We start from the raw sequence: 25,263 nt of genomic DNA on the forward strand, positions 1-25,263 counted from the left end.
AGGCGGAGATCCAAATGGCCCAGTTAATGGAAATGAAGACAATGATGGGATTTGTGCCACTGAGATAATCTGAAACCTTAAATGGTAGTGAAGGGAAAGATCCCGCATACAAGTTGTTTTTTAGCCAACAGCAGGAAAAATACAGACTGAGCAAGTTATCGCGACACATGCTCACATACAAAAGTACATGAACACACACAACATGAAAGCTAATGAATAGAAACACATAAAAACCTGAGGGGGTGCAAACAGACGCCCAACATGAAATCACTCTCAGGCTTCTTACTGGCTACGAAAGTGAAAAAGAAAAAAAAAAAAAAGACGGCATGCTCAGAGACTCCCATTGACTCAACTTGGTGGAGAGCTCCCGCTTCATTAAGCCAAGAAATTAAAATGTCGGTTCGCCTGCATTGGAGATAGGAGGAGGTGGTGGGGTTTATGGGGTGAGGAGGGGAGGTGCTGTAACATCAACAGACAAAAAGCCTGTCCAACGCAATAACATAAAGGAGGGGGGAAAAAACAGGCATGTAATGAAGCAACAGCTTTTTATGATCCCAGTAATACAATGACTGTAATGCTCATCATATTAGACCTGGCATCCAAGACAGCATGGGTGAGAACAGCAGAGTAGTGGGTGAGAGGAAGAGGAGACTCCAGCTAATCTTGCTATGAATGAATGATCATGGCCCCGATCAACATGTATTTTGGCTCTGTTTATGCCATGCAACATCTGAAATAATCTGTAGTCAAATCTAATTTTCAAGCCCAGACAGTATGTTCAATAAAAACATGTATAATAATGACCAAGGGGGCTGTGAAACAAATACTTTTTAATAGCATGCTGGACCTACTGGACTCATCTGACAGTTAAAATGTGACACACATAACAACAGAAATACTTCTAAAGAGCAGCACAATGAGAAAAAGTGTAAACAGATGCAGTGAAAGCCAAGAGAGATGCAAATGAAAATTGACCTTTGAAATACCGCCTGAAGTGTTAGCTTGACATTGTGTAAAGATTTTGTAAAAGTAGCAAATTGGGGGAATAGGGAAATTTGATGGTATGAATTTATTTCATTTCTTACTTAAATTACTACTTTTAAAAAATCTCATTATGACAATAAGGATGGTTATATGTCTGCACCTTCCATGCTTAAGAAATCCCTTACTGGTATTGACTTTCTGATCTTATTATGAAAAAGCTTCTTTTTCTTCTGTCATGACACACTCACTGTCAGTGAGTCCTTGATGGTTCCTCCTTCACAATCTCTTATGTCTGTGCCACCTTGCAACTTGAAGTGTTTTATTATGCTTGTCTGGTGAGTTATATCTTTTACCCAAATATGGCTTTAAGTCAGAAAAGAAAGGACTCAGAGCTGAACCGATTAAAAAAATAGCTCATACAGTTTTGCTTTTGAGTACTTTTAGTATTTTAGCAACCATTCTTCTAAGAAATTATTAGAGAAGTCTCTACTTGCTGCTTGTAGTGATCCTGTCACCACATTTCCAAACTTTTCAAAATCTATTGCCTCCATCTGTTCTGATTACAATCCTTTATGCAAAGTATCACCATACAGACCATATTTTATCATGAGGTGGAAATAAGACAATTGTTTGTTCCTGAAAAAGGCAGTCAGGAGCCAGAGTTGGGGTGAGACCATATGTCCTTGTGTCAGCTGAGCAGGGTAGCAATGCTGGTACCTGCTGTGAGTGTCACCTCTTTGACCACAGACTGACTGGTTGACTGGGGGGAAGTTGTCTGGCTCACACTGGTTGCCCTTACACTGTCTGGGCAGCAACAGTCAGCAGCTGGCGCAGTCTTCATGGGGGTGTTATGTGTGGTGTGTGCATGTGTGCATACACCGATCAGGCATAACAATACGACCATCTGCCTAATATTGTGTTGGGGCTCCTTTTGCTACCAAAACAGCCCTGACCCGACTGAGGCCTGGACTCCACAAGCCCTCTGAAAGTGTGCTGTGGTATCTGATACCAAAATGTTAGCAGCAGACTCTTGGGGCAGGCATTGGTGGTGGTCACTCACTCACTGATTTGTGCGAGAAGGTGGTATCAGAACTGTACGCAGCACTGCATCTCATTGTGGTTGGCCACACACCACAACCCCCTCGCACACATGTACTGAGAATATTTACTATTTTCTTTGCAAAAAACAACTGAGGTGGACAAGCGACATAACAGCAATTTTAAGTATTTTTTGTGCTAATTTATTTCCTGTATCCATCTACAGCACCAAGCAGAATGAGAAGTGCTGCAACAGATTGTCTGGCCTTAACAGAGGCCTGATCTCAACATCATGGAATCAGCCTGGGATTACACGAAGAGAGAGAAGCCAATGAGACAGCAAGTTCTCCAAGATACTTGAATGACTTACCTGCCAAGAACCTTGAATGTGTGACATGTGTGACAGAAAGAGGGCTCCAACTATGAAGATATTGCAGCATTTGTCAGTGTAAAAAAAAAAAAAAAACATCACACATATCACCATTTGATTAAAACTCACAGGTTATATTTCAGCCTAAAAATGTCCACTGAGAGAAAGTTAGACCGTGTAAATCTAATGACATTTAATAGAGGGTGGGTGGCCTACATTATTATGTTCTGATTAGAGAAATCCATTTGTAAAGGCATTTCATTAAGGTAGAAAATACTGAGCAGTTATTTAGCAACATTACTCAGCTCTACCCCATAAACATTCCTGTACTCCACTGGAAATGAGCCACAGCCTTAAATATACACTCACTTGGCAATTGCATACCACACTTGTGAAAGTGCTGTTATGTTAAGGCGGTCTTTCTGCCAATATCAGTTTTTCTGTTTTGTCTTGTTGTTGTTTTGTTTTGTTTTCTGTGCTTTCTGGGAGAACTGAGAATAAGATAGAAGTGTTGCGAGTCGCTTGCCATTTCCTCCAACATTGTGAACTCAAGGCCTCTGCACAGAGGACACAGTGAACGGCTGTTTGGAGATGAACTACAGACACGTGGTTCCTGCTCTGTGGGACCTCCATGACCACCCACAGACATCCCACTTTGGCTTTGGCTGCACACGTGCTACTATCCACTCCCCACTCCTCTTTTCTGCTTCTCCCACAGTCATTAAGTTTGGCGAGATGTTCCTCTCAAAGTGGCAATAAGAGAACAAGATTTTTTTCTCTTCATTCTTTCTCTCATCTTCCTTGTCCTCCCCCTCCTTGTTCTGCCTCCATTTTTCTTTCCAACATCAAGCTTTCGTTTCTTTCCATTTCTCTCCTCCATTTATTTTCGCTATCTGTTACACTTTTTGTTCCCCTCCTCCCCCACCCTCTGCCTCAATTTTCTCTATCGTTGTCAGTGGGTAGATATCTCTAGGGGGGGGCATCTGCTGACTAGCTGCTATAATAACATGGCTGCAAAGCTTCTGTAACTGAGCCACACTCCCACACTCGCACACCAACGCACATGTGATGTAAGATCATAATTAGAAAGTGTTTACACGACAAATAACAATGAGCTGATGCGATCAATATTGTGATGTATGGCTTGCTGGCTTGTGCTGACTGAGGTTATTCTTGTGATCATCTGATCTGTTGTCATCGTTCCATGACAGCATCGAAGCTTAGAAAGCTGTTTTCCTCCTCACTCTGCCTACACTTTCCTTATCTTCCCTTCTCTTTCCACTCGTCTCTCTCTTTGACAGTGATGACTGTCTCTCAAACACAGAGCGACACACAAGACAACATGTGTTCACTTTATCCGTCAGTACCTATAAGTGTCGTCTTTCTGCCTCCCCTCCTGTTCCTTCTTTTATTTCATCCCTCAATCTTTTTTTTTGTTTCTGACAGGCAAACAAAAGAAGGCATGTCCACGGGGAGTATCCGTCTGTGTATCTCCATGTGTTTTTTTTGGGGTTTTTTTGTGCATACATGTGTATGTGGGGGCGGACATGCAGATAAGTTTGTAATGTTTCTATTTTGGATTGAAAGATTGGAAGCTAGTTCTTTGGTGGCAGAGGAAAGGGGTCCTTTTGCCAACTGGTAGGATGGAAGTGAAAAGAATCACACAAGATGGTGCGTGGGAGGTGGGGGTGGAGATAGCGTGTGTGTTCATGTGAGAGCAGTGGAGTGAACATGTCTACACCAATATATTCATTTCTCTGTATACATTCATTGGATGGGACTGCAATTGTGTGTGCATATCTGTTACTTCAATCACACATGGTACTCCAAACAAAAAGATTTCTGCTGGATCAGAGCCAATTTCATTCTCAGCAAGAGACCCCCAAAGTGAGCCACGTGTTCAATGCTTTCCCAAAATAGACAAACATTGTACCTAGAAACAGCGGCTCGAGCACTGCAACGGCGCCTGCTGTATAGCAATCAAAAGCTATTTCCATAATCAAAGAGACACTCATCTTCTTTATTCATTTATTCAATTGAATAAATGAATAAACTCCCAAACCAAAACATTTTCAGATATTTAGAGTTTGGATTTTTTTACTTCAATAAATTACCATCATCCCTAATCTATTATGAGCATAGCTGCTCCAATTAATATTCTGCCAGGTGTCTGAATGATGTAATAAAAATCTTTATTTAAAACATTTTTCCCCCAAAATTCAAAAGTACAAACACTATATTTTATGTACACATGTATCTTCGCTGATCCCACTTCCTCAGATGTGTGTCGTTTCGTGACAGTAATGGGTAAAATTCAAATGAATTTGCTTCAGACATATCAACTGTCAATTCATTAATTTTTATCGAAGATTTGATAAATTACAAGTGAAGGAGCCACATAAATTCTTAAGACAGTATAAGGATTTCTTGCATTTTCTATTTGCGAACATATCAATGCTAAAATAAGTTCATTCATTCATTCATTCATCATCAACCACTTTATCCATTTCCGGGTCACTGATCAATTGGCAGGAGCCAATCCCAGCTCACAGTGGCTGAGGGCGGGGTCACAGTCCATCACAGGGCCAACACACAGAGACCAACAACCTCTAACACTCAGACCTACGGACAATATAAAGTCACTAATTAACCCAAACATGACGTCTTTGGACGGTGAGAGGAAACCCACGCAGGCACGGGGAGAACACAACTCCGCACAGAAAGGCCCCAGGCCGGGAACCAAACATTTACATGTTTCTTTTTTTCTATTTCCAGACATGGAGAATAGACCACGTGTAGGAAAGTGACTGAACATTGCCCATGAAGATTGCCGGTTACCAGCAGTAACTTCCAAGCTATTTCAAAGCTGCTTAAATCCTGATTTTATCACCATGATGTCATCTGACAGACTAAGTAAAAACAAAACCCATTGCTTTAGCTACATTAACTTGTAAAGTTATCATTCAGGGACAAAGTTAGAAGTGACTGAATATTTTGTTTCTGACACAGCTCAGTCAGTGTGGTTGTGTGTATTTGGTACCTCTTTAGAGCCTGACTTGGCCAAGTAGATGGCACTGCGTTGACACTTATCATCCAGACACACAGGGAGTAGGTGGTCCTGGTAGCCATCACCATCTGCCAGAAACAGACAGAGAATTAGAGTGAAAGACAACAATGTGAGATTGAACCAGTGGGAAGCTTGCACCTTTGTCTTCTAAAACTGTGCTATTTTAATACGTTCACTCCATCAAAATACATCAGATTTGTTCTAGAGTATGACTTTGAGCATAGCTCTGTTTCTGGCACAAAGAAAATTGTCACAGATTGTCACACATTTCCATGTGTGAGCCAAATCACAGGCACACCTGCTTTTTTCCTTTGAGCAAACGCATATCTAAGTGAACACTTGTCTCTTTGATGCCTGTTAATAATGTCAGTTGACTTGAAGTATCATTTTCTCCACTGATTTTCAGCACTATTAATTTTTATTATCATTATACATGCAGGCTTCATCTAATGCACAAACAGGGACAGAGCCTCCCAAATCAAAACAACAGCTCTTCAAAGCACAAACCCTACAGTGTATCAGGTTCAGCTCCACACATATGCACAAATACACACACACAAATACAGCCGCATGCACGCACGCACGCACACACACACTTCTTCCAATGACAAAACAATGCCTCATTAAGTGATGTTGACTGAATCATAAATTCCTTGTCACCACATTTGCATTCATGAGAACAGACGTGATTGTGATCTACTTGTTGTTTTTCTATGTCTTCAGGCCTTCAAAAACGTCAAGCAAGAAACAAACTAGCATATGAAGTAATTGCTCAGAGAAGTTCAATTTTAACTGATTTAAACTGCACACACCCAAGAAATGTTGAAGACGAACCATCTGATTGGTTGCATTTCCACAGAAGTTGGTTATGGACAGATGGTTCTTCCAGTAACCTGCCACTTTTTTTGGGTGCCTGTTATTTTTTAATCAATACCAAATGGTTCTGAATAACAAATCTACAACGATTAAGCCTTAAACATGGGTTAATCATGTCACACTGTTACCAAGACAATGGTGCGGTGAGGACATTTGCTGGATCACTAGATCTGGAATTACTAGCTATTCAATCAGTTAACAGATAATGGTTAAATAACAATTCTGATCAGTCGTTTTAGACATTATTTAATCAATCCTAGCAAAAATTATGCTGGCCCCCTCTGTCAGAAATGAAGGGTTGTTTTGTTTTTATATTCTTGCAGTAAATTGAATGCCTCTGGGTTTTCTTTTAAATTCGAACAGAAAAAAACGAAAGAATGTTTTTGTTTTTGTTAGATAATTCTGACTTAAATGTATACTTTTAAATCAGCTTGATGTGACTATTCTCCATTTGAGACAGACATTTTATTTACTAAAAACTAAATGTCAGTAGATCATATCTAAAGCATATCAAGCACGAAGATCATGGGTGTATTTAATAATACTAATCAGCTCTGCATTGAATTAAAAACTTCTCCCTGTGTCCTCCATGGACGCGTGTTTGTTCTATTCATTCTGGATTTTGGATCGGCAATTTTTATTGCCATTGCCAATAAGGTAATAAAAACACACCTTTTCTTTATTTGGCTTTAATTCTGAATTCTTTGCTCCAGCATTGTAGGTTTTAATACTTCCCCTCAGATGATGGCATATTGGAGCAAATACATTGGAATAAATGTATGTAACTAAAATGCGTGTGTTAAACGCATGTTGATGTGGTGTAAGTCAATAATGTGAAAGTTGTGTTTACAGTATCTGTCAGAGGTTTGGGTACACATTCCAATTCATTCAAATGGGAAAGTGGGGTATGTGGATGTTTAAATACAATACCATCTCCTGTCTCACTCTTCCCCTCTCTCTCTCTCTCTCTCTCACACACATCGCACCCATCCACCCACCCAAACATGCACACACAGGCCCCTTCAAGCATGTGCCTGCGAACTCAGTGGAATAGAATATATTGTACCTCAGCAGCGCAGCACAACAGTAAGCGACTGAATTTTGAGGTTTTGTTAGTGTGTGTTGTTGTGTTTAGTAGAGAAGTGTGCATCTTTGTTGGGTCTGTTTGTTTGCCTGAATGAAAGTGTATGTGACTGTATGGCCACATGGCCTGAGAGAAAGTGTTTCACATGCCATTGCGTTTTAACTTACCCTTGGCATTTACTGCATGAAATATTCACATTTTTATGAAAATATTCCTAAAAAAGTAGAAGCCCCGAATATGAAAATGTGTTGGTTATGATTCAGGCTGACTTGAATAAATAAATAATTGAGAGAAAGTGGAAAATAATTTTCATGTTATATTATTGGAGCAGCTTTATGATATGAACATTTTTGCCCTCTAAGGACTTCAGTAGAGGTTTTTTTAGGAATGAACAACTGTTCAATTCCAGCTCATACTGGAGCGTGTATGATCATTGTGATGGTTAACTGGCAACCTAAAATAAGTAAAGCCATACTGGCTTTACTGACATTGAGCCTTTTGTAATGGATGTGTAATGTAATGTGTTTTCATATCAAGTAGATGGGTTCTGTATGTAAAGCTTTTGAGATTTGGCTAGTTCAAAGACCTGTGTTCAAAGTCTTGTGTTGAGGACTTGGCATCTAGTTAATTGACACCAGATGTAGGGAGGTAAATCTTCTTGCAAAATGTATCTGAATAGTTTTCAGGAGGGTAAATGTAACACTCCCAAGCAGATGTTGTTTCAGGTGGTAGAGGAATGACACTAATGGTGAATGACAGTACAAAGCAGGGGAGGAGAAGAAAGTCAATGTGTCAGGGGCAACTAAGCAAAAGCCAGGAAGATGGAGAAAAAGTAAAGGAGATATCAGATACACTGCAAAAGCTGATACGTTAACAAGTCGTGCTCATCCTTAATACTGTTTGGTTTTAAATCTTATTGTAAAAATAAATAAATAAATAAATAAATAAATAAAACAGTCCAAGTGTTTCCAAGTATTTCTTTCTGATATCCTCTGATGAAAAAACTTTAAAAATCATACATTAAAACTGACACATAACTTTCTGATGTTACAGCAATGCAAGGTCAAAATTTAGAAATCATTAATTAATTTAATTTAAACAGAGATCCTGTTGAGTGTTGAGGTGTTGACATTTACAAGGCAGGGAAAGTGGAACAAAAAGTAAAGGAAGGACTCAACGGCTTAAACTGCAACCATTAACTTTCATGTTTTGTTTTTGTAAGAATAGCAACCGTGGAAGTTTGTATAAGTAATTCCTTCAACACTACATTACACAACACACATTTTATATACTACTATCTAATGACCATCAAGAGGTGACTGCACTGGTTACAGAGGTCAGATTGTATCGACCCCTATGTGAAAATGATCCTTCTACTCACTTGATTTATTACTTTGAGTTTTCTTAAAGACAGCATAATGTTCATAATTTAAACGATGATCTCATCAGATCTCATCAGGAAAATAGAGCATAAAGAAGGATACAATATGAGTTAGGGTGAGGCCACACAAAGCGGAGGCGTGCTGTGGAGAGAGCAGATCAGAGTCATCCCTCATTCCTCCTCAGTTCCACCTACTCTTCTAAATTTTGTTTAAAAAAGAAGAAAAGAAAAAAAAAAAAGATAGTGATTGGGAAATAAACTGGAGGCTTCAAAACAGCAGCTCACAAACCAGTAGGTGACATCACAATGGGTTGCCATGTGGCTGCTGCAAATATCTAGGGCAACACATTGTAGCACACTGTGACACACCATAATGCAATGTAAGATACTGCATACTGTAACACAATATGTTACACCAACACAGCATACTGGTTGGAACACAGAAGTGATATTTTTCAGGACTAAACATTTTTAATAAAGTGTTAACGGAACTAGAGTAGGTGCAGTGGAATTACTATGTATGAGAGTATCATGTGGACCATTTGAACATTTTTGCAGTGCTGACAGAGACAGTGTGTGTTGATAGTGAGAAGCTATAAAGTAAAGAACAAAGGAGCAGGAAGAGACTGAATGAGTGCTAATTCAGTCCTACAGAGGTTAGCATTTGCCATTCTGTCTGTGATGCTCATTGTTAGCTCTCTTACTCTCCCTGTCCCACCTGTCCTTTCCTCCATGAACACCTTTTTCATCTATCTATTCATCTGTCTCTCTTTTATTCCCATAAGTCTCTCCTTCACCTGTCTCTGCTCTCCTCCTCATCTCACTTTCTGTTTCTCCTTTTCTACCTCATTCCTCTTGTCAGTCACCCCCCCACCCCCCGTCTTAACAGAGCCGTTTCATCCATTTCCCCTCCTCTATATTCACCCTCTCTCCCTCTCTCCTGCTTTTTATCTTTCTCTCCTGCTGAAGATGCATGCAGTGGTGGAGACTGGATGAGAGACTTGCAGAGGGAGGTAACTGCAGGCGGGGTTGAAATAGGGAAGGCTGCTAAGAGGAGGAAGCATGGGGACGAATGGAGCCCAGAGGAGAAAATAGCTGAAGAGAACCACATTGAAAAGATGATGAGATATACTGTACAAGTGTTGCGACACACTGGCATTCATGGAGTGCAAGATGGTGCGTAAAAACAAGACAAATCACACATTTTTGTGTATGCAGCTTTCGTGCATACACTTGTCTGCACTAAAATGGGAGAAACGTGTGATATGATCTTTTGTTGGAAAAGAAAAATGCTGTTTCAATTTGCATGCTTCCATAGCTTTGCTGTTTTGAGTGAGTTCTTCTTCACAATGAGAAATACAGTGCATTATGCATTGGTTGCCATTTTGGCTGCATAGCAAAAGGTATTGGTCAGCAAATACTTTCAAATTTGATAAAATGGTGGCAGATAAAGGAACCTTCTATGTCACATGACACAGGGAGCGTACATGAAAAAGCTAAATGTTAATTGTCAAGTCAAGCGAGCAAAGCAGCCAGCAGATACTTTGTTAATGGAAATCTATTCCAGACAACAGTGCAACACACTGAGGAAATCTGTATTATATCAATGTCTCAACAACCTGTTCCTCCACATTGCAAAGGTTGCATTCACATCCAATGACTGAAACGGTGAAGTTGCCATTACAAGATGGTGAATTGTGGCCATAACCAGATGCTGCCTGTGCAGAACAGGTCAGTGACGGCAGTAGGGACACAAAATTAACACTGGCAGCATCCTCCTGGTGTAAAGAGACTAATCAACAGGCCAAAGTATAATAACCACCTCCAGTCACGTTTAACCAGTATGCATCAGTCAGTCTAATATTTGGAAAATTCTGGATCTCACTCTACCAACTCCTTTAATCTCCCATGATCCCCTGGGTATGCAATTTAAAGCAATTATCATATTGTAATGCTAAGAACAAACCCAAAAGAGAAGTTGTGTTTTTCTCTTTAAATACACAACATATGTAGTGTGCAACATTATGACATTTTCAAATTAATAAAAAAAAAAAAAAAAAATCCTTAAAATTGAGAGTACTACTTCTACATAATTACTGTTCAGCAAATATTGGAATAAGAGAGGGAGATGCTTTTTTACTTTCAATCAAGGATACTTTTGTGTCAGATGTATTTTGCAATTTGCATCAAATTGCATATGAGAATGTGCAAATTGATATCTGCACAGGGAAATTGTAAACCTGTGAGACTTGATCATTGACATGAATATTGGAATATTTCTTAACGCAAGGGTTATCAGAAAATAGTGCCTGGTTAGGAGATTTTCCTTTTCCCATTGCTGCATTTTTCCTTCATTAATATGGTCTGGAGGGATGACTTAATCATAATCACAGACATATGCCATTATTTGATACTGTTCATGCTCATGAATCTGATCTTCGCTGGGCAGAAATATAGTTCCACTTTTTTCATAGAACCAGGTAAACCTATTTCTGTAAGAGTCTCAGTAGTGAGTGATATTGATCAAGAATTAGAAACTGAAAAAGCAAAGGAAGAGAAGTCGCAGAGCTGGATGAAAGCATGACAAGACACCCAGCGAAAGGGAAAAACAAAGGAGTATGAAGTGGGAAAAAAACTGTAAAAGGTGTGCAGGGGTTGAGGAGAAGTTGGATGTAACACAACATAATAGGATGAGTGGGAGAAAAAAAAAATGCCTGGGGAGAGCAGAGAAAAATACACTGTCCTTTTAACGCACTGGGTTACCTGCATCCACACACACACACACACACACACACACACACACAGCATGATGACAGCCTTTCCAATTTTAAATATCACTTCCAAACACATTCCTGTCTCGCTGTCTGAAAAATCTCCCTATCTTTGTGAGCTGCTGGTCGCAGAGCAGCCTCCCTCTGTCCTACCTGCAGTGAAGCTAGCTGACACACTTGGATGTGGGACTTTGTTGTGCTTTACCTAAAGATGAATTATGCATTGGCCGCTGTCACTTTGAAAAATGCAATTACCTCAGTGATAAGGCAGATGGGCCTGTTTTGTCTGGCATATGCTGCGCATCTATTAAGAGTCTCGAGCTGAAAACAGAACCGCTTGCACACAGACACAGGCGTATTCCTGTCACACATCCATGAACATGCACGTACACATGTACACACGCAAATGTACATACACAGACACAGTTCAGCCTGTGTGTGCTGCCTGTGGAAATTACTCAAGCAAATAACTTTCAATAGATCGGTAAAAGAGACAACGAACTTTTACCGATTCAAATGAATTCTGTTTCCTGCTTCCTGTATTTACAGAGGATAGATGAATCGTATTACTGTCATTATCATTATTAGTGTTTTTTCTTGATACATTAAATATAAGACTGCAAATGCATAGAGCGCTATGCAACTTCTTCCAGGTTTAGCGACGAGAATATGGATACAAGATCAGTTAATGGATTTTAGCAAAAGGAGCAACTTTTCAATGTTTTTTTTCTGGTGTCCACTTACCACTGAGCAGAAGATGGTCGAATTATAAGACATCAGAAAGAAGAGGCATTGATCTTGAATCAAAGATGAGGACTGCCACAGTTTTTGTGATCACCACAAAAACAAAATATGTCAAAATAATGATCAAGGAAAATAAAGGTGTCAAAACTAGAGAATGTCCACTCATCCTGTAGGTAGTGGTATGGGTACATAATTACAGAGAGGGGGAACACTGATGATGACCCTTTGAAAACATGCTACCACAGAGCATTACAGGTTGGGATGTGCTTGGGCAGAGGCCCAGTACCAAAAGCTTTCAGCAGCTGAAGATTCAAGAAAGATCTGACCGTACAATTTCATAACAAAAACAGAAATTGTATTCTTTTTGATTATACCAGAGTGAGAGAGTGAGAAATTCCTTGGCTACTGTAAGGATCACAAGTTAGGCAACTCGAAAGCCAGGCCTTACTAAACATAACTTCATGGAGATGTTGACAGTTGTCTGACTGTGAAATGAATATCCATAACACTGGGCTGGTTTTGTGGCTCCACTGTTGCTGTAGCTTCCTAAATTGTCTTGACCAGATGAGTTCTTTGGAATAAAACTTTTCTCAACAAGAAACAGAGCAAAGGTTAACCACACTTCAGCTAATAGGCTGGAAAAATATGGACGTGATAACACTGGGATAAGACAGCCAATGTTGTGACTGTCAATTCCCTTCATAATGTAGACCTACTGTATGGCGTAGAATTATTACTACTGCTGGTTTTGCTGAATATTTTATGTGCATATCCAATAAATGATGTATATATTTGAATTTAAAGACACATAGAATATGACAGATACTAGTGAAACATAAAGGTTGACAGACACGCAGAGGTTTTCCTTTTTTTTTTTTTTTTTAAGTAGTAGGAGAGAGATGGAAAAAAAAAGAGGTGGAAGGATGGTGTGAAATGGACAGTATGATAGATAGATAGCAATAGATATAGTGCCACTTCAGATCACATGGGGATGCAATGCTTCACTCTGCTCTCTCAAATGCTCTCCTCTCCTCCTTTCTTTAATTCCCTCATTATCCTCTTTGCTATGCTGTTCAGATTATCAGACTCAACTTGTATTTATATTTTTATCCTCTTTTCTATCTCTTTTAATGTCATCTTTGAAGTAAGCCGTTTCCCCTCATGCTTTTGTTTGCCTCACTTTCCTTTCACTCCGTCTAACCACAGCCATTCCTTCAAGGTTTTTCAGGAAAGCCAAGATCTGCTCTTTAATTAGCTAAGAAGGAGGCTGATCACAGCTCACGAGATGGCAACATAAATACAAACACCTAAAGATAATAATATTAATAGACTGGTGAGTTAGTTAAGGTAGAATACATACACGAAAAAAATGAAAATCAGGAACAATTTTCTGTTGCCATAGATCCACACTTTTTTGCACAATTTTTATGCCTAAAATTTGAATCCTCCTGAAAGCTTTTTCATGCAAATGTCAGACAAATAACATGGCTAGCTGTGTGGTTAACTACATGAAAAGTCTCAAGAGGAATTGTAGTTTTGTAGTCTTTAGGTACAACTTGTAAAATGTGATGCCAAAATTTATGCGTCAATCCAACAAAACTTGGCAACTGCATACTTGGCTTTGGCTCCTAACGATGTCGTGCCCTCTGACTCTGATCCTCTCTCACCAATCCCTTCCACTGTCTGTGGTTAAGTACTACTTTACAAATAATTTTCAGCATCCCATCACTGACATGAAGAAATCAATAATCAAGTGTTATCTTCTCTGTCTCCTCTAACCTCATCCTTTTCCAAGTCATCCTTTGAGAACTTTTGTTAAAGTAATAAGTGAACACTCAGTGGATTGTAACATGTTTCTTTTTTTTTTGTTCAGTTTTATGTGTGAAACAACTTGAAGTAATCATAATGTACAAGATTGTAATGTCACTTCAAGTATGGACTTGAATGTAGCAGTTATGAGCTTCAACAGCAATCAGTGTTGTCTGGCTAAATCTACACATACTGTATATAGACTATAAGCCAGCTATACTGCCTAAAATAACACTGCCAACACTTAAATGTTTTGAAGAATCTTAGTGCAGCATGTTAAAAATTCATCCCAAGCATTGCATAAATGTCTGTACCATGTTTCATGGCCATCTGCCTAGAGGCTTTTGGGCTGCTGGACTCAAAATCATAAATGCCAACCTCATGTTGGTGAAAGGTTAAAATTCAGGGGAAGCCATTAGGCTTTATTAGCTGGGCACCATGAATATCTGAACGAAAGCCCACGACAATCCAAAACACAAGATATTGCAGTATACCTAAATAAAGACAAGTGATCACCAAAGGCACTGGATTCATTAATCAATCTTTTCAGTCCTTAAAACAACCTTGGTAATTTGGCTAAAAATGTACTTTTCACTCGTTTCTCTCTGAAGTTAGATAAAATGTAGTTCAAAATATTGTTGTTCATTGTTATATAAATGTAAATGAACATAATTGATCATGCTGGAAATGACAGTGCCTTGGAAGCTCATTGAAGGAAGCCAATGAGAGGAAGCGGACCAAGTACCAGGAACTACTGGAGAAGTGCAGTGCCAAAGGCTGGAAAACATTCTGCGAGCCCACAGAAAATGACTGTAGAGCATTTGCAGGACATTTTCTCTACAAGGTCTTCACACGGTTGGGCATCAGAGGAGCAGCCATAAAGAGGGCCATTCGATCTGCCAATGAGACTGCAGAAAAAGCGGCTTTGGTCAAAGAGGGTTGATCTGGGTGCAAGTTGGAGCCTGATCAACCCCGGCTGGGTCACATGGGCAAGGGTGAATGTTGTGAGACCCAAAACACCTTATGACCCCAGGTCACAATACTGATGGTGTCCCCCAGTGGATCCTGGGGATGCTTCTTTAATTCTCATAAATGTAAAAAGTGTATTTAAATAAAATGACTGTCAACTCGACAGTAAATACAGTATATATGTGAAGGACGATCTCCATTATAACAACATTTGATGACCATCGACCACATATCTGCTCTTTCAAACTTCTTGCTCGATACATTACCCAAACACTCATTGGTTCTTTACATTAGGACTTGGAAATGTAACTATATTGATTGAAAATAATGATTTGTGTGTGTCCGTGTCTGTCTTGCTAACATGGCAGACCACAAAGGGAGAGAGTGCAGCATTCCTCATGCTGAAATACATCCTCTGGACATGTGCCATTTATATATTCAGAGAGTTTCTGGTGCAGGCTTTTTTCAGGTGCACGCCTTTCAGTTATAGCAAACCCTAATGCCACTCTTGGTGTCTCAGAACATGTCTTTCTTTCTGCATCATATGGGAATTAGAAAGACAGAGGAAGACTAAGAGACATGAATAAACTTATGAATGCCTTTCAAATTCAAGTCTGAAATTTGCAGGGTTTTTTTGCATCTGATGCAACATTGCTACATATTATTAAATACAGTGACTAAATTATTGCTTCTTACAACCATATTGTGTCTTTACATTGTTACAAAGTAAAAAAGAAAATCTTTGACAAATGACCATATAAACACCAAGGACAGGTCACCCTTTGTCATTTTAAATACTGTAATAAACTGAAGATCCGGAGATAATCAAAACTGGGTTGAAGAAGAACAGGAGGAGAAGGAGAACAGGCATGAAGATCAAGGGAGCTGTAGATAGCAAATATACAATAGATCAAGAGTAATAAAGATAGACAGTGACAGCTGAGGAGGCGAGGAGGGACTGAGTGAGGCAGACAAAACGGAACAAGAAAAGACAAAATAAAATAAACAAATAAATAAAAAATAAAACAAACACAGTACATCCGACAAAGTATCTCTCCCCGAGAGTTTGGCAGATTATTAAAAGCGTGACCCTCACAGGCTTCAATCCCCAGCTAACAAGGGCAACGTCTAGAAATGACATTTCCAAGACAAAGAAGGAAGAAGGCGGGGAAAAAAAAGGATTAAAGAAATGAAAGTTTTTTCTTGAGATAAGCTTGAGATTTAAACAAAAAAACAAAAAAAAAAAGATCACAGTCCCCAGAGATGATGAATTAAATACGTACACATTTGCAAGCAAATTACATACACATACACTCACACACAGCATATAGGTCATTGCCTCATTGCCCCTCTAACTCATACATTACGCCAATTTGAGAAGGACAAGTTTGTTCACTAAATGTTTGATGGACACCCTTAGCAGCTATAAGATTAACAGATTAATTTTGCCAATAAGGATTTGTTTATCAGTGTGAGGGCTTGTGCGTGCCTGTGAGAGCCACACAGGCCACAAGTTAATTAAATGCATCCAACATTGCAAATCTAAGGACAGCACATAACTCTGCACCAGCTGAAGAAAACTCAAATAAGAGCAGTATCTGGCAGAAAATATCCTCAACTTAAGCTATATCCGATGTTCACACTTCGCTGTTCACTTATTGTAAAAATTAACTATTTATCATGAACATGATTATTATTAAAGTACATAATTCACAATCATTTTCATGGAATAGACAGCAGTAGTTTAATGGATTCATTTTCATTTTTTGATGGATTTCTGAAAGATTCAGAGTATGTGATAGTTTGTTCATTTCAGTGTGGTTGTTCAGGATCAATAGATTAAAAAGACCTAACTATGCTCTTTGACGCATTTATCTCACAAAATTGAAAAAAGCCTTGCATTTTAGTAAGAGTAAGCAATATTCCCTCTTACATACGAATAATACAATTCTTAAGCACAAAAACATCCCCTAGCTAAATTCAGTAAACATAGCTTGAAGCCTTAATCGCACCATCATCTAAAACTGAATTTCTGTTGACATAAGTACCGTATTTTCCGCACTATAAGGCGCACCTAAGAGCCTTCAATTTTTTCAAAAGCTGACCATGCGCCTTATAATCCGGTGCGCCTTATATATGGATCAATATTGATATTGATCCATATATATATATATCAGGCAGGAATTGTCACTGAACTGCCAGACAACAACAGCGACACTGACTCGATTAATGACTTGATGAGACGGAGCCGGGCGTGTTGGATGCCGCATTCGCCCAGCTGTTCAATTCGGACACTGAAGAAGAAGAATTCGAGGGATTGGTAGATGAGGAATGAACTGATAAAGTGAGCTTTACGTGTTTCTTTTGTATGTTTACAGTTGAACAAGGTTGGTCATATTGTGAATATGGACATTAACGCATAACGTAACGTAACGTAACCCCAGCCTCTACTGTAGCACCTTACAATGCGGTGCGCCTTATATATGGAAAAAGTTTTAAAATATGTCATTCATTGAAGGTGCGCCTTATAATGTGGTGCGCCTTATAGTGCGGAAAATACGGTAATGTCAGTGGAATTGTTGCAGGCCGTGGATTTGTTTGCAGGACTTAGATGTTTTACATAGAGTCCAACTCTGGTGAACTTTTTAAGTGAAACAGCAGTGTTTAACTTTGAGGGAATGGAGACTTGAAGAATCCAAAGTTTCAGAAGTGATTTCAGATTATGAATATTACTGCACATTCAACTCTTTTCTTTTAACTCTCCCATGTCCACTGCTGCACAAAGATGATGAGATGTGTTTGAGACATGGGTAGCCAAGTCAGACCTGAGTGTTAGTGATTAGCTTGTCAGTGCTTGTCAGCTATGTGAGTGGAAATGCACAAACTGCTAAAGGGGGGGTGGAAGGTGTATAATGCATAATAAAAACTAAACATTTTAGATAATAAATAAAAATGTAAATAAATAAGCCACCTGATCATTGATATTTAAGTATGTCAGATGTGAACATTTCAATGACAGAGTTAATCACCTTTACAACAGAAGGCATTCAGTTTCTTTCAGTTTCTGACCAGTTATATTATTGCCATTGACCAAGTGAGAGAGTAAAGCTCATTTAATTTTCTCCTTCAGTCTCTTGGAAAACTGCTTTTATACCATCAGATTGTTTATCTGAGTAGTATTTATCCTGGAAAACAAGCATAAGTAGCCAAAGCAACTCTATCTGTCCCCAGGCTGAGTTTGCTGCTCTGAGAAGAGCAACGAAGGGCCACTTTGTGGCACACAGGCTGCAGCCTGGAGATTAGAGAGCCGGCAGAGATTTGCTGAGGATAAATGTAAAGCTGAGCTGAACAATGAATACCACAGGCCAAGATTGTTTAAGGGGATAAGATGTTCACAGAAATCTGGCCGAATGTAGGATGTGTGTACATCACAGCGTGCGTCTGCAACTGTGTGTACATGAGTAAGATTAGCATGTCTGGTAAGGGGTAAGTATGGCTGGTGTTTTTTTTTGGGGGGGGAAAGAAAGTTGTGATGAGGATGCTGTGGTGAAAACTCCAAGGCCAAAAAGAGCAGACAGTCATATTCGGGAGTCTTTGAAGTTACACAGCTTCAAATGCAGATTGATCTTTAAGGACAGGAGTGAATCTGCCTTACTGACGCACAAAGAGAACACTTTGAGTATAATCTAGCCCAGTGCAACTCAGATGTACCTTGATAGTGTTTTCACTCTAACTTCATGTGTTTTTGACTTTTTTGTATTCTTCCACTGATCACAAAATCTTCAGTGTGCATGCCAGCGTGAGGTTTAACGTGTAACTCTCACAACCTCACAAAACCATACTAAACACATGAAAAATGGCAGCAAACAGCAGCTCATTCTCACCGAAATCAACAAAGGAGGACTGTCCAACGAGATTGGCTGGTGGCTTTGCCGGCATGACCTCAGCTCTGGTGAAGTTCCCGTCCTGAGAGAGCAACCATCACATAAAAAAAGACAGAGAGAAAAAGAAAAGAAGAGAGAGAGAGAGGAATTATGCAGTTTCATATATGATCATACATGTTACAATTACTAGACTTCTACAAGAAGCATAAGCGAACTTAATTTCAGTACTGTGGTACATAAATGTCACAGTTCCAGTGGCTCTGATTGAAGAAAGTTGGAGAGCTGAGGTAATTTACTCTACAAGATCAAGCTTTTTTGGGCTTTTAATGGAGTATGGAAACTGAGTTGCAACGGATGGCTTTTGTGTGTCTACCTGTATGCAGCACATGCATAAATATGAGAAAGGCATACATCTGTGAAAAATTCAACGTCAGCAACAGCATACAGTGTTTCCACTACATTTGCTTCAGAGCAGTGGTCCACCACTCTTCGATTAATGTCACCTCTCCTACAATTTTTTATTTATTTATTGTTGTTTTCGCAAACCACCACAACACCCGTGCACCTGCACAGCAAAGCCTGCAGCATCGAGCAGCAGCAGGAGGCGGAGGTGAGTGGGGAGTGATTCTGAATGGAATTCAAATGACGTTAGTTGCACGTGAGAACGAGATCTTAAAAGTGACAGCATCAGCAACCTCCCTGTTTACAGTCAGACCGAGTTTCATGGTGGAAAGTAGGGCAGAGATTCATCAAAAAAGAAAAAAGGTAGACTTTATGAGCTGAAGATGACTTAAAATAGATCATGCAAGTTAATGAACTGACATTGAAGAGAAAGGTTACTGAGGGTGAAGATAATGCTAGTGAGACAACAGTCGGGTTGGGAAGCGGTTATGGTATGTTTGTATATTTTAGAAAGTATGTAATTTAGCTGTACAACAGACCATGCTCACAGCTGACATGTGTTTAATGGCCCCGATATTTAGCCTTTCAGCGTTTCTGCTCTGTTGTACATGAGGTTGAAACAGATAAGTGAAAAATATTGATTCCATGAATAATGAAAAATATATCAGTTTGTTGTGTTAATTTTCTAACATTACAATTTCAATGAAGTCTTATTAGACAAGTAACATTAGGCAGGGACGAGTGGTGGAAAAAAAGTGAAAGTGCACTGAGCCTGTTTTTTTGTTTTTTTTGTTTTTTCTTTCCTCAAAGAGACTAAAGAAACAATAAAACGTGAAATATTATTAGATATTAATTTGTTTGTATTTATTTTGCCAATAAATAGTTTCAATTTCAAAGTTGAATTGGCAGTGAAGTCTCATTTAATGTAAAGATGTTTGTTGTTTGTAGGAGAAGTGGTTCAATATGACAAATGCTCAGAACCACAAACAGCATCTTCATTACATGTACAACTGACATTTAAACCTCACAACCGAAAATATTTTGTTTGATCATTTAATAGATTTTTTAAAAATCACAGCTCCTTTGAGCTACTTAAACTTAAAACTAACTGATCTTAGGGTTTCAACCGGTCATTATTTTCAGTCAATTAAACTGTTAAGTCAGTAACACTCCAAAACAGTGAAAAAGGGCCCTGCAGTGACTGTTACTGGCATGCTTTTAAATGGGTTTGTTTGCTTTGTTGAAAAAAAAAAAAAAAGAAAAATAAAAAAACACTGTCAGATGAGGGAAAGCTGCAGAAACATTCACATCTGATGATGGAAAATTATGACATGATTTCCTCTGAAAATGGCTCACTGATAATTTAAAAAATGTTTTCTTTTCTTTTTTTTTTTAAAATCATTTAAAATCTGAGCCAAACACTTTAATCTTGGTTTCATCAGACCAGAGAATCTTACCTATTAGAAGATAAGCAACCAAAGATAAGCTACCAAACAGCTATATTTCCCTTCACCGATTAATAAAATATTTCTGATTTTGATCACTGACAACACACTCACCCTGCCTCTCATACAGATGAGTTATTTGATGGCTGTGGCCCATACCAGCTGTCTTGTCGTGACATGATGTGTTGTCACAGGCTCATGTGCTTGTTGATGTTGCTTACAGATCAGACCATGGACATAAGTGTTACAGTACAACACATAAAATGCAACCAGCGTGTAACAGAGGGGAAGGGAGAGGAGGGGAAAAGGAAAGGACATCAGCATATTAGTGGAGAGAATCAAGGGTGTGTGTGTGTGTGTGTGTGTGTGTGTTTAGAGGAACAGATTTGAGACTGTGCAGCAGGAAACTGTTGCCTGCTGATGCAACATTAGTGATTTATGAGTTGCAAAGAGATGGGGAAAAAGAGGAAGAGGAAGATATGATGATGATTAAGGCAGAGAGACCAAACTATATTATCCATCAGTTAGTAGGGCACACAACGCTAGTTAGTTTCAGGTCAACCATCACGGCAGCATCGAGTTTTATGGCGCGGTGGCTTCTCCACAGTTTAAGTTTGCAAAAAAACCCCTGAGGGATCTTCAGACTGTGAGAAACCAGGTTCTCTGGTCTGATGAAACCGAGATTGAACCATTTGGCTTTAATTGTAAGTATCATGTCTGGAGGGATTCAGCCACAGCTCAGCACCTGCCAAACACCATCCCAACAGTGAAGGATGGTGGTGGCAGGATCACACTGTGAGGGTGTTTTTCAGCTGCAGGGATGGAAAGACTGGTCTGGGTTGAGTTGAAGATGAACAGAGCAAAGCATAGAGATACCCCTAATAAAACTGGGACATCACATCCTGAATACTGGTAAATGTTCTCAAAACCTGGGGCAACATGGGTGTCCTGGAGAGAATAACTCCTTTGCAGAAGAAAAGTTTCATGTTTTAGGCATCAGCAAAACACTTTTTATAGCTTGGAGATGAGCAGTTTTGACTTCTCATTAACATTTTGCAGCATTTACAATGAAGGTAAAGATAATCAAATATAGACACGTGTAACTTAGCAGTGCTTCTGCAAATACATAAACGCAAGTTTAACTGAAACACACAAAGGAAAATCACACTGTGAAGCTGATCTGTTCAAGGAGAATCAATGCATTAGATCAAAAGATTTTCGCAGACACGCACACACACACATACACACACACACAGAGTCATATGGTCTTAATTCTATGTGTCGAGGATGAGATCGTAGCCAATGGGATTGACTGGTGCTTGTTGCCAGATTGCAAGATGTCATGATTAAAAGTGAGTGTGTGTGTGTGTGTGTTTCTGTGAGAGAGAGACTTTAAGAACAACTGATTGATGTGCAAAGATGAAAGGATTATAGGTCTTGTTATTATTCCTGTCCTCTGTTCACATCACACCCAACACTTCAACCACACACACGCACACACCTTAAACAGTGCAGCTGAAAGATGTGGTGGAGTCAGACTAAGCATTTTACAGCATTTTACATGATATATTGGGTACAGTGTTTGTTTTTTAGGGGGGCTGGGCACAGTGGGATTAAGTGTTAATTTACTCAAAGTGCCCGTGTGCATTAGACTGTTGACAGGCAGTGTATTAATATTTAGTATAAGGCTACCCTAATGACAACAAACTACTTTTCAAATGAAAAAGAAAGCAGCACTTGCATACATACTGTACATACATACATACAAACACAGAATAAATAATCTATTACAGATCACTTTATTTTCATGAAGGAAATTAAGGTATTTTACAGACCTCTATGAGGTAAAGTCTATGTTAGCTCATGCTAACACTCTATTATGAGTATATTATGTTTGCCCAGAGGATCCATTTGTAATAGTTACGACAAATCCAAATTAGCATGAAATGGGCTATTTTGCAGGTGGCTGTTTCATTGAACTACATCCCAGTCTTATGGTTCAGCTTGTTTAAGTGTCCAAGGAGGTGAAATGCTCAAATGCTTCAAATTTTCATGATGAAATTCTTTTTGTTCCAACATGTAAACTGATGTCCTACTAGGTGAGACTCTCATATATTCTCCTGCCCATATAGACAGGTGTCTACGCTTGCCTATCTCTATTGGAGAGATATTAAGAGCAATGTGTTGATCTGAAAGATCTGTGATCTGATCTGTGTATTTTACAAGAGACTTAAATGGAGAACACACCCATATGTTTTTTATGTGTGACCAGATGTAACTGTGGAAAGGGAGTGACTGGCAAGAATACCACTCACTAATTTACTCAATTATTATATCAGTTGTTATAGTATTGACCTTTTAAACCCCTCATCTCTGCCTACTGGCCAATGAAAGCACCTCCCTTACTCATCTCTCTGGCCTGTTGTTGTTTCCCCCCTTCTGTGACTTTCTCTCTTGTGTTATCACAGGAAAACAGAGGAACTAGGAGGCATGGAAGGAGACTTAGGGAGAGCGAGAGCAGAGAAAAGTAATTAAAACAGAGTGCTGGAGGAAGAGGAGTGTGCTGGCCTGTGACTGATAGATGCAGCTGCATTGAACCGAAGACCGCAGTGGGATTAAGGGGGGTCTAATGCTCTGGGGATGCTGGGTAATGGCTTCAATCTTGTGTGTTTGTGTATATATGTACTGATATGAAGTCAGAAATAATATTCTCTGTGTCCTAACACAACCATGTATGTCAGATGTATACGAATGAAGAATATCACAAAATGTATCAAAGTGGAGAATGCAGCAAGACTAAAAGAACGCATTAGTTTTTAGTGGACTGACGGCAAGAATAAGATGGAGTGCTACACATAAACTGCAGAGGGCCAGATTTTCACTGACAAGGCTCAAACTCATTTTGTCCAGAACTGAGTGTGTGTTCGCATTGTTGTTCTCCCTAAATCCCTTGTTCTTCTCTCCATTCCAATAGGATTTCAAAACACCACTTCAACAAACAATGAAACTTTATCAGTCAATTAGCAGTCGGAGTGCTGTTCAAAATCACAAAGACTGATACACCGACCCTCCCTTCCATCAAGACGAAAAACGAATAAAAGATTGAGTAACGCATTAATTACAATATATAAACGAGTCAAAGCAAAACAAAAGAACACTTTGCATAGAGTCAGAGGGAGAAATGTGCAGAATTACTGTTGAAATCATTACATATTCCGAACAAACTTGTGAGTTTATTACTAACTGTGTATCCTTACACAGACAAAAACAAATCGTTGATGTGAAAGGACCATACTGAGGCAAAACACAGCTCTGTCATGCTTCATTTTATGGCAGATAAACAAAGACTCAAGGTTTTGCATCTAGGTATAGCTCTGACAGAATCATTAGATCTGGGACTTTTCCCTGATTAATGTAAATTTTGCAGTTTATGACAACTGAGAAAAAGACTGCTGCAATTAAAAAGTTTGGGAATGGATTCAACGTAAAGCTTAAGCGGTGTGGCGCTCAAGACTAAATGCTACTGACTATTACTAAATGCTTATCAGCATGCAAATACTAAACTATATGCAGTAATGTCTTTACTGGTGGCCTGAAACTTGAATGTCGTTAAAGTTGTTAAAGATGGTTCTCTGGAGATCCTGAATGACTGTCCCAAATTTCATCCATGAATAGATGAATACATGAATATTGTTATCTTGGTATATTGAAGCCATATTTGGCGGAGAAGATGAAGCTAAGGACTGAGGGCTGGATCTGACCTCCTCTGTACTCTGATTGGGTGGTACAGTCTGTTAAACACACTGTAGCCATGTCTGACCTTATTTATTGCATTAAGGTCTATTTTCCTCCAAACAGAATTATCATTTAGTGAACATTATGCTGCATTGAATAACACTTGAAACTAGAGACTGAATCCATGAATTTGAGATGACAAAAACCTTTACTGAGGAAATAAATCAAGTGAGAAGTTGGGGCATTTTCACATAGTCTTCAATACAATCTGATTGTTGTTCGTTAGATAGAAAGCAGGTTTAAGGCTTTCCAGCATTGGTTTCACCTTTCAGACTCAGCATCAAGATCCACTTTTATATACAGCTATGGGTGGCACTAAAGGAAAAGTCAGAGGAGTCCCAAAGTCATCTCCCAAGTGCCATCAATATCTGCGCCTAATTTCATGGCAGTGTGTGATATACACCACAGTGGAACACAGTGCTATACTGACTGAGCGATTCAGACTTACATTGGCATCTCAAAAGCCATACTCTTGACAGGCTTATAAACAGGTGACTTTGGGCTTTCCACCAAATAAGATTTTGAAAAATTAATTTCACTAAGAGACAAAAAACAAACATGGCTCAAAACACAAAGGTTAAATGAAGGATTGGATTGAAAATCCACTGGAAATGTTGTTGTTTCATCCTCCACATGATCAACAT

At 39.1% G+C, this 25,263-nt stretch overlaps 1 protein-coding gene across 1 annotated transcript in view; it reads right to left on the reverse strand.

The window, feature by feature from the left end:
- Positions 1-25,263, reverse strand: part of itfg1 (integrin alpha FG-GAP repeat containing 1) — a 119,727-nt gene that overhangs the window by 69,759 nt on the left and 24,705 nt on the right. The window contains exons 8-9 of the mRNA XM_029498554.1: positions 18,978-19,059; positions 5,433-5,527 (exon numbers count right to left, since the gene is read on the reverse strand). Of these exons, the coding sequence (XP_029354414.1) occupies positions 5,433-5,527; positions 18,978-19,059 (177 nt within the window). The remainder of the gene's footprint in view (positions 1-5,432; positions 5,528-18,977; positions 19,060-25,263) is intronic.

Source organism: Echeneis naucrates, chromosome 3 (genome assembly GCF_900963305.1).
Source record: "Echeneis naucrates chromosome 3, fEcheNa1.1, whole genome shotgun sequence".
Taxonomy (NCBI): Eukaryota; Metazoa; Chordata; class Actinopteri; order Carangiformes; family Echeneidae; genus Echeneis; species Echeneis naucrates.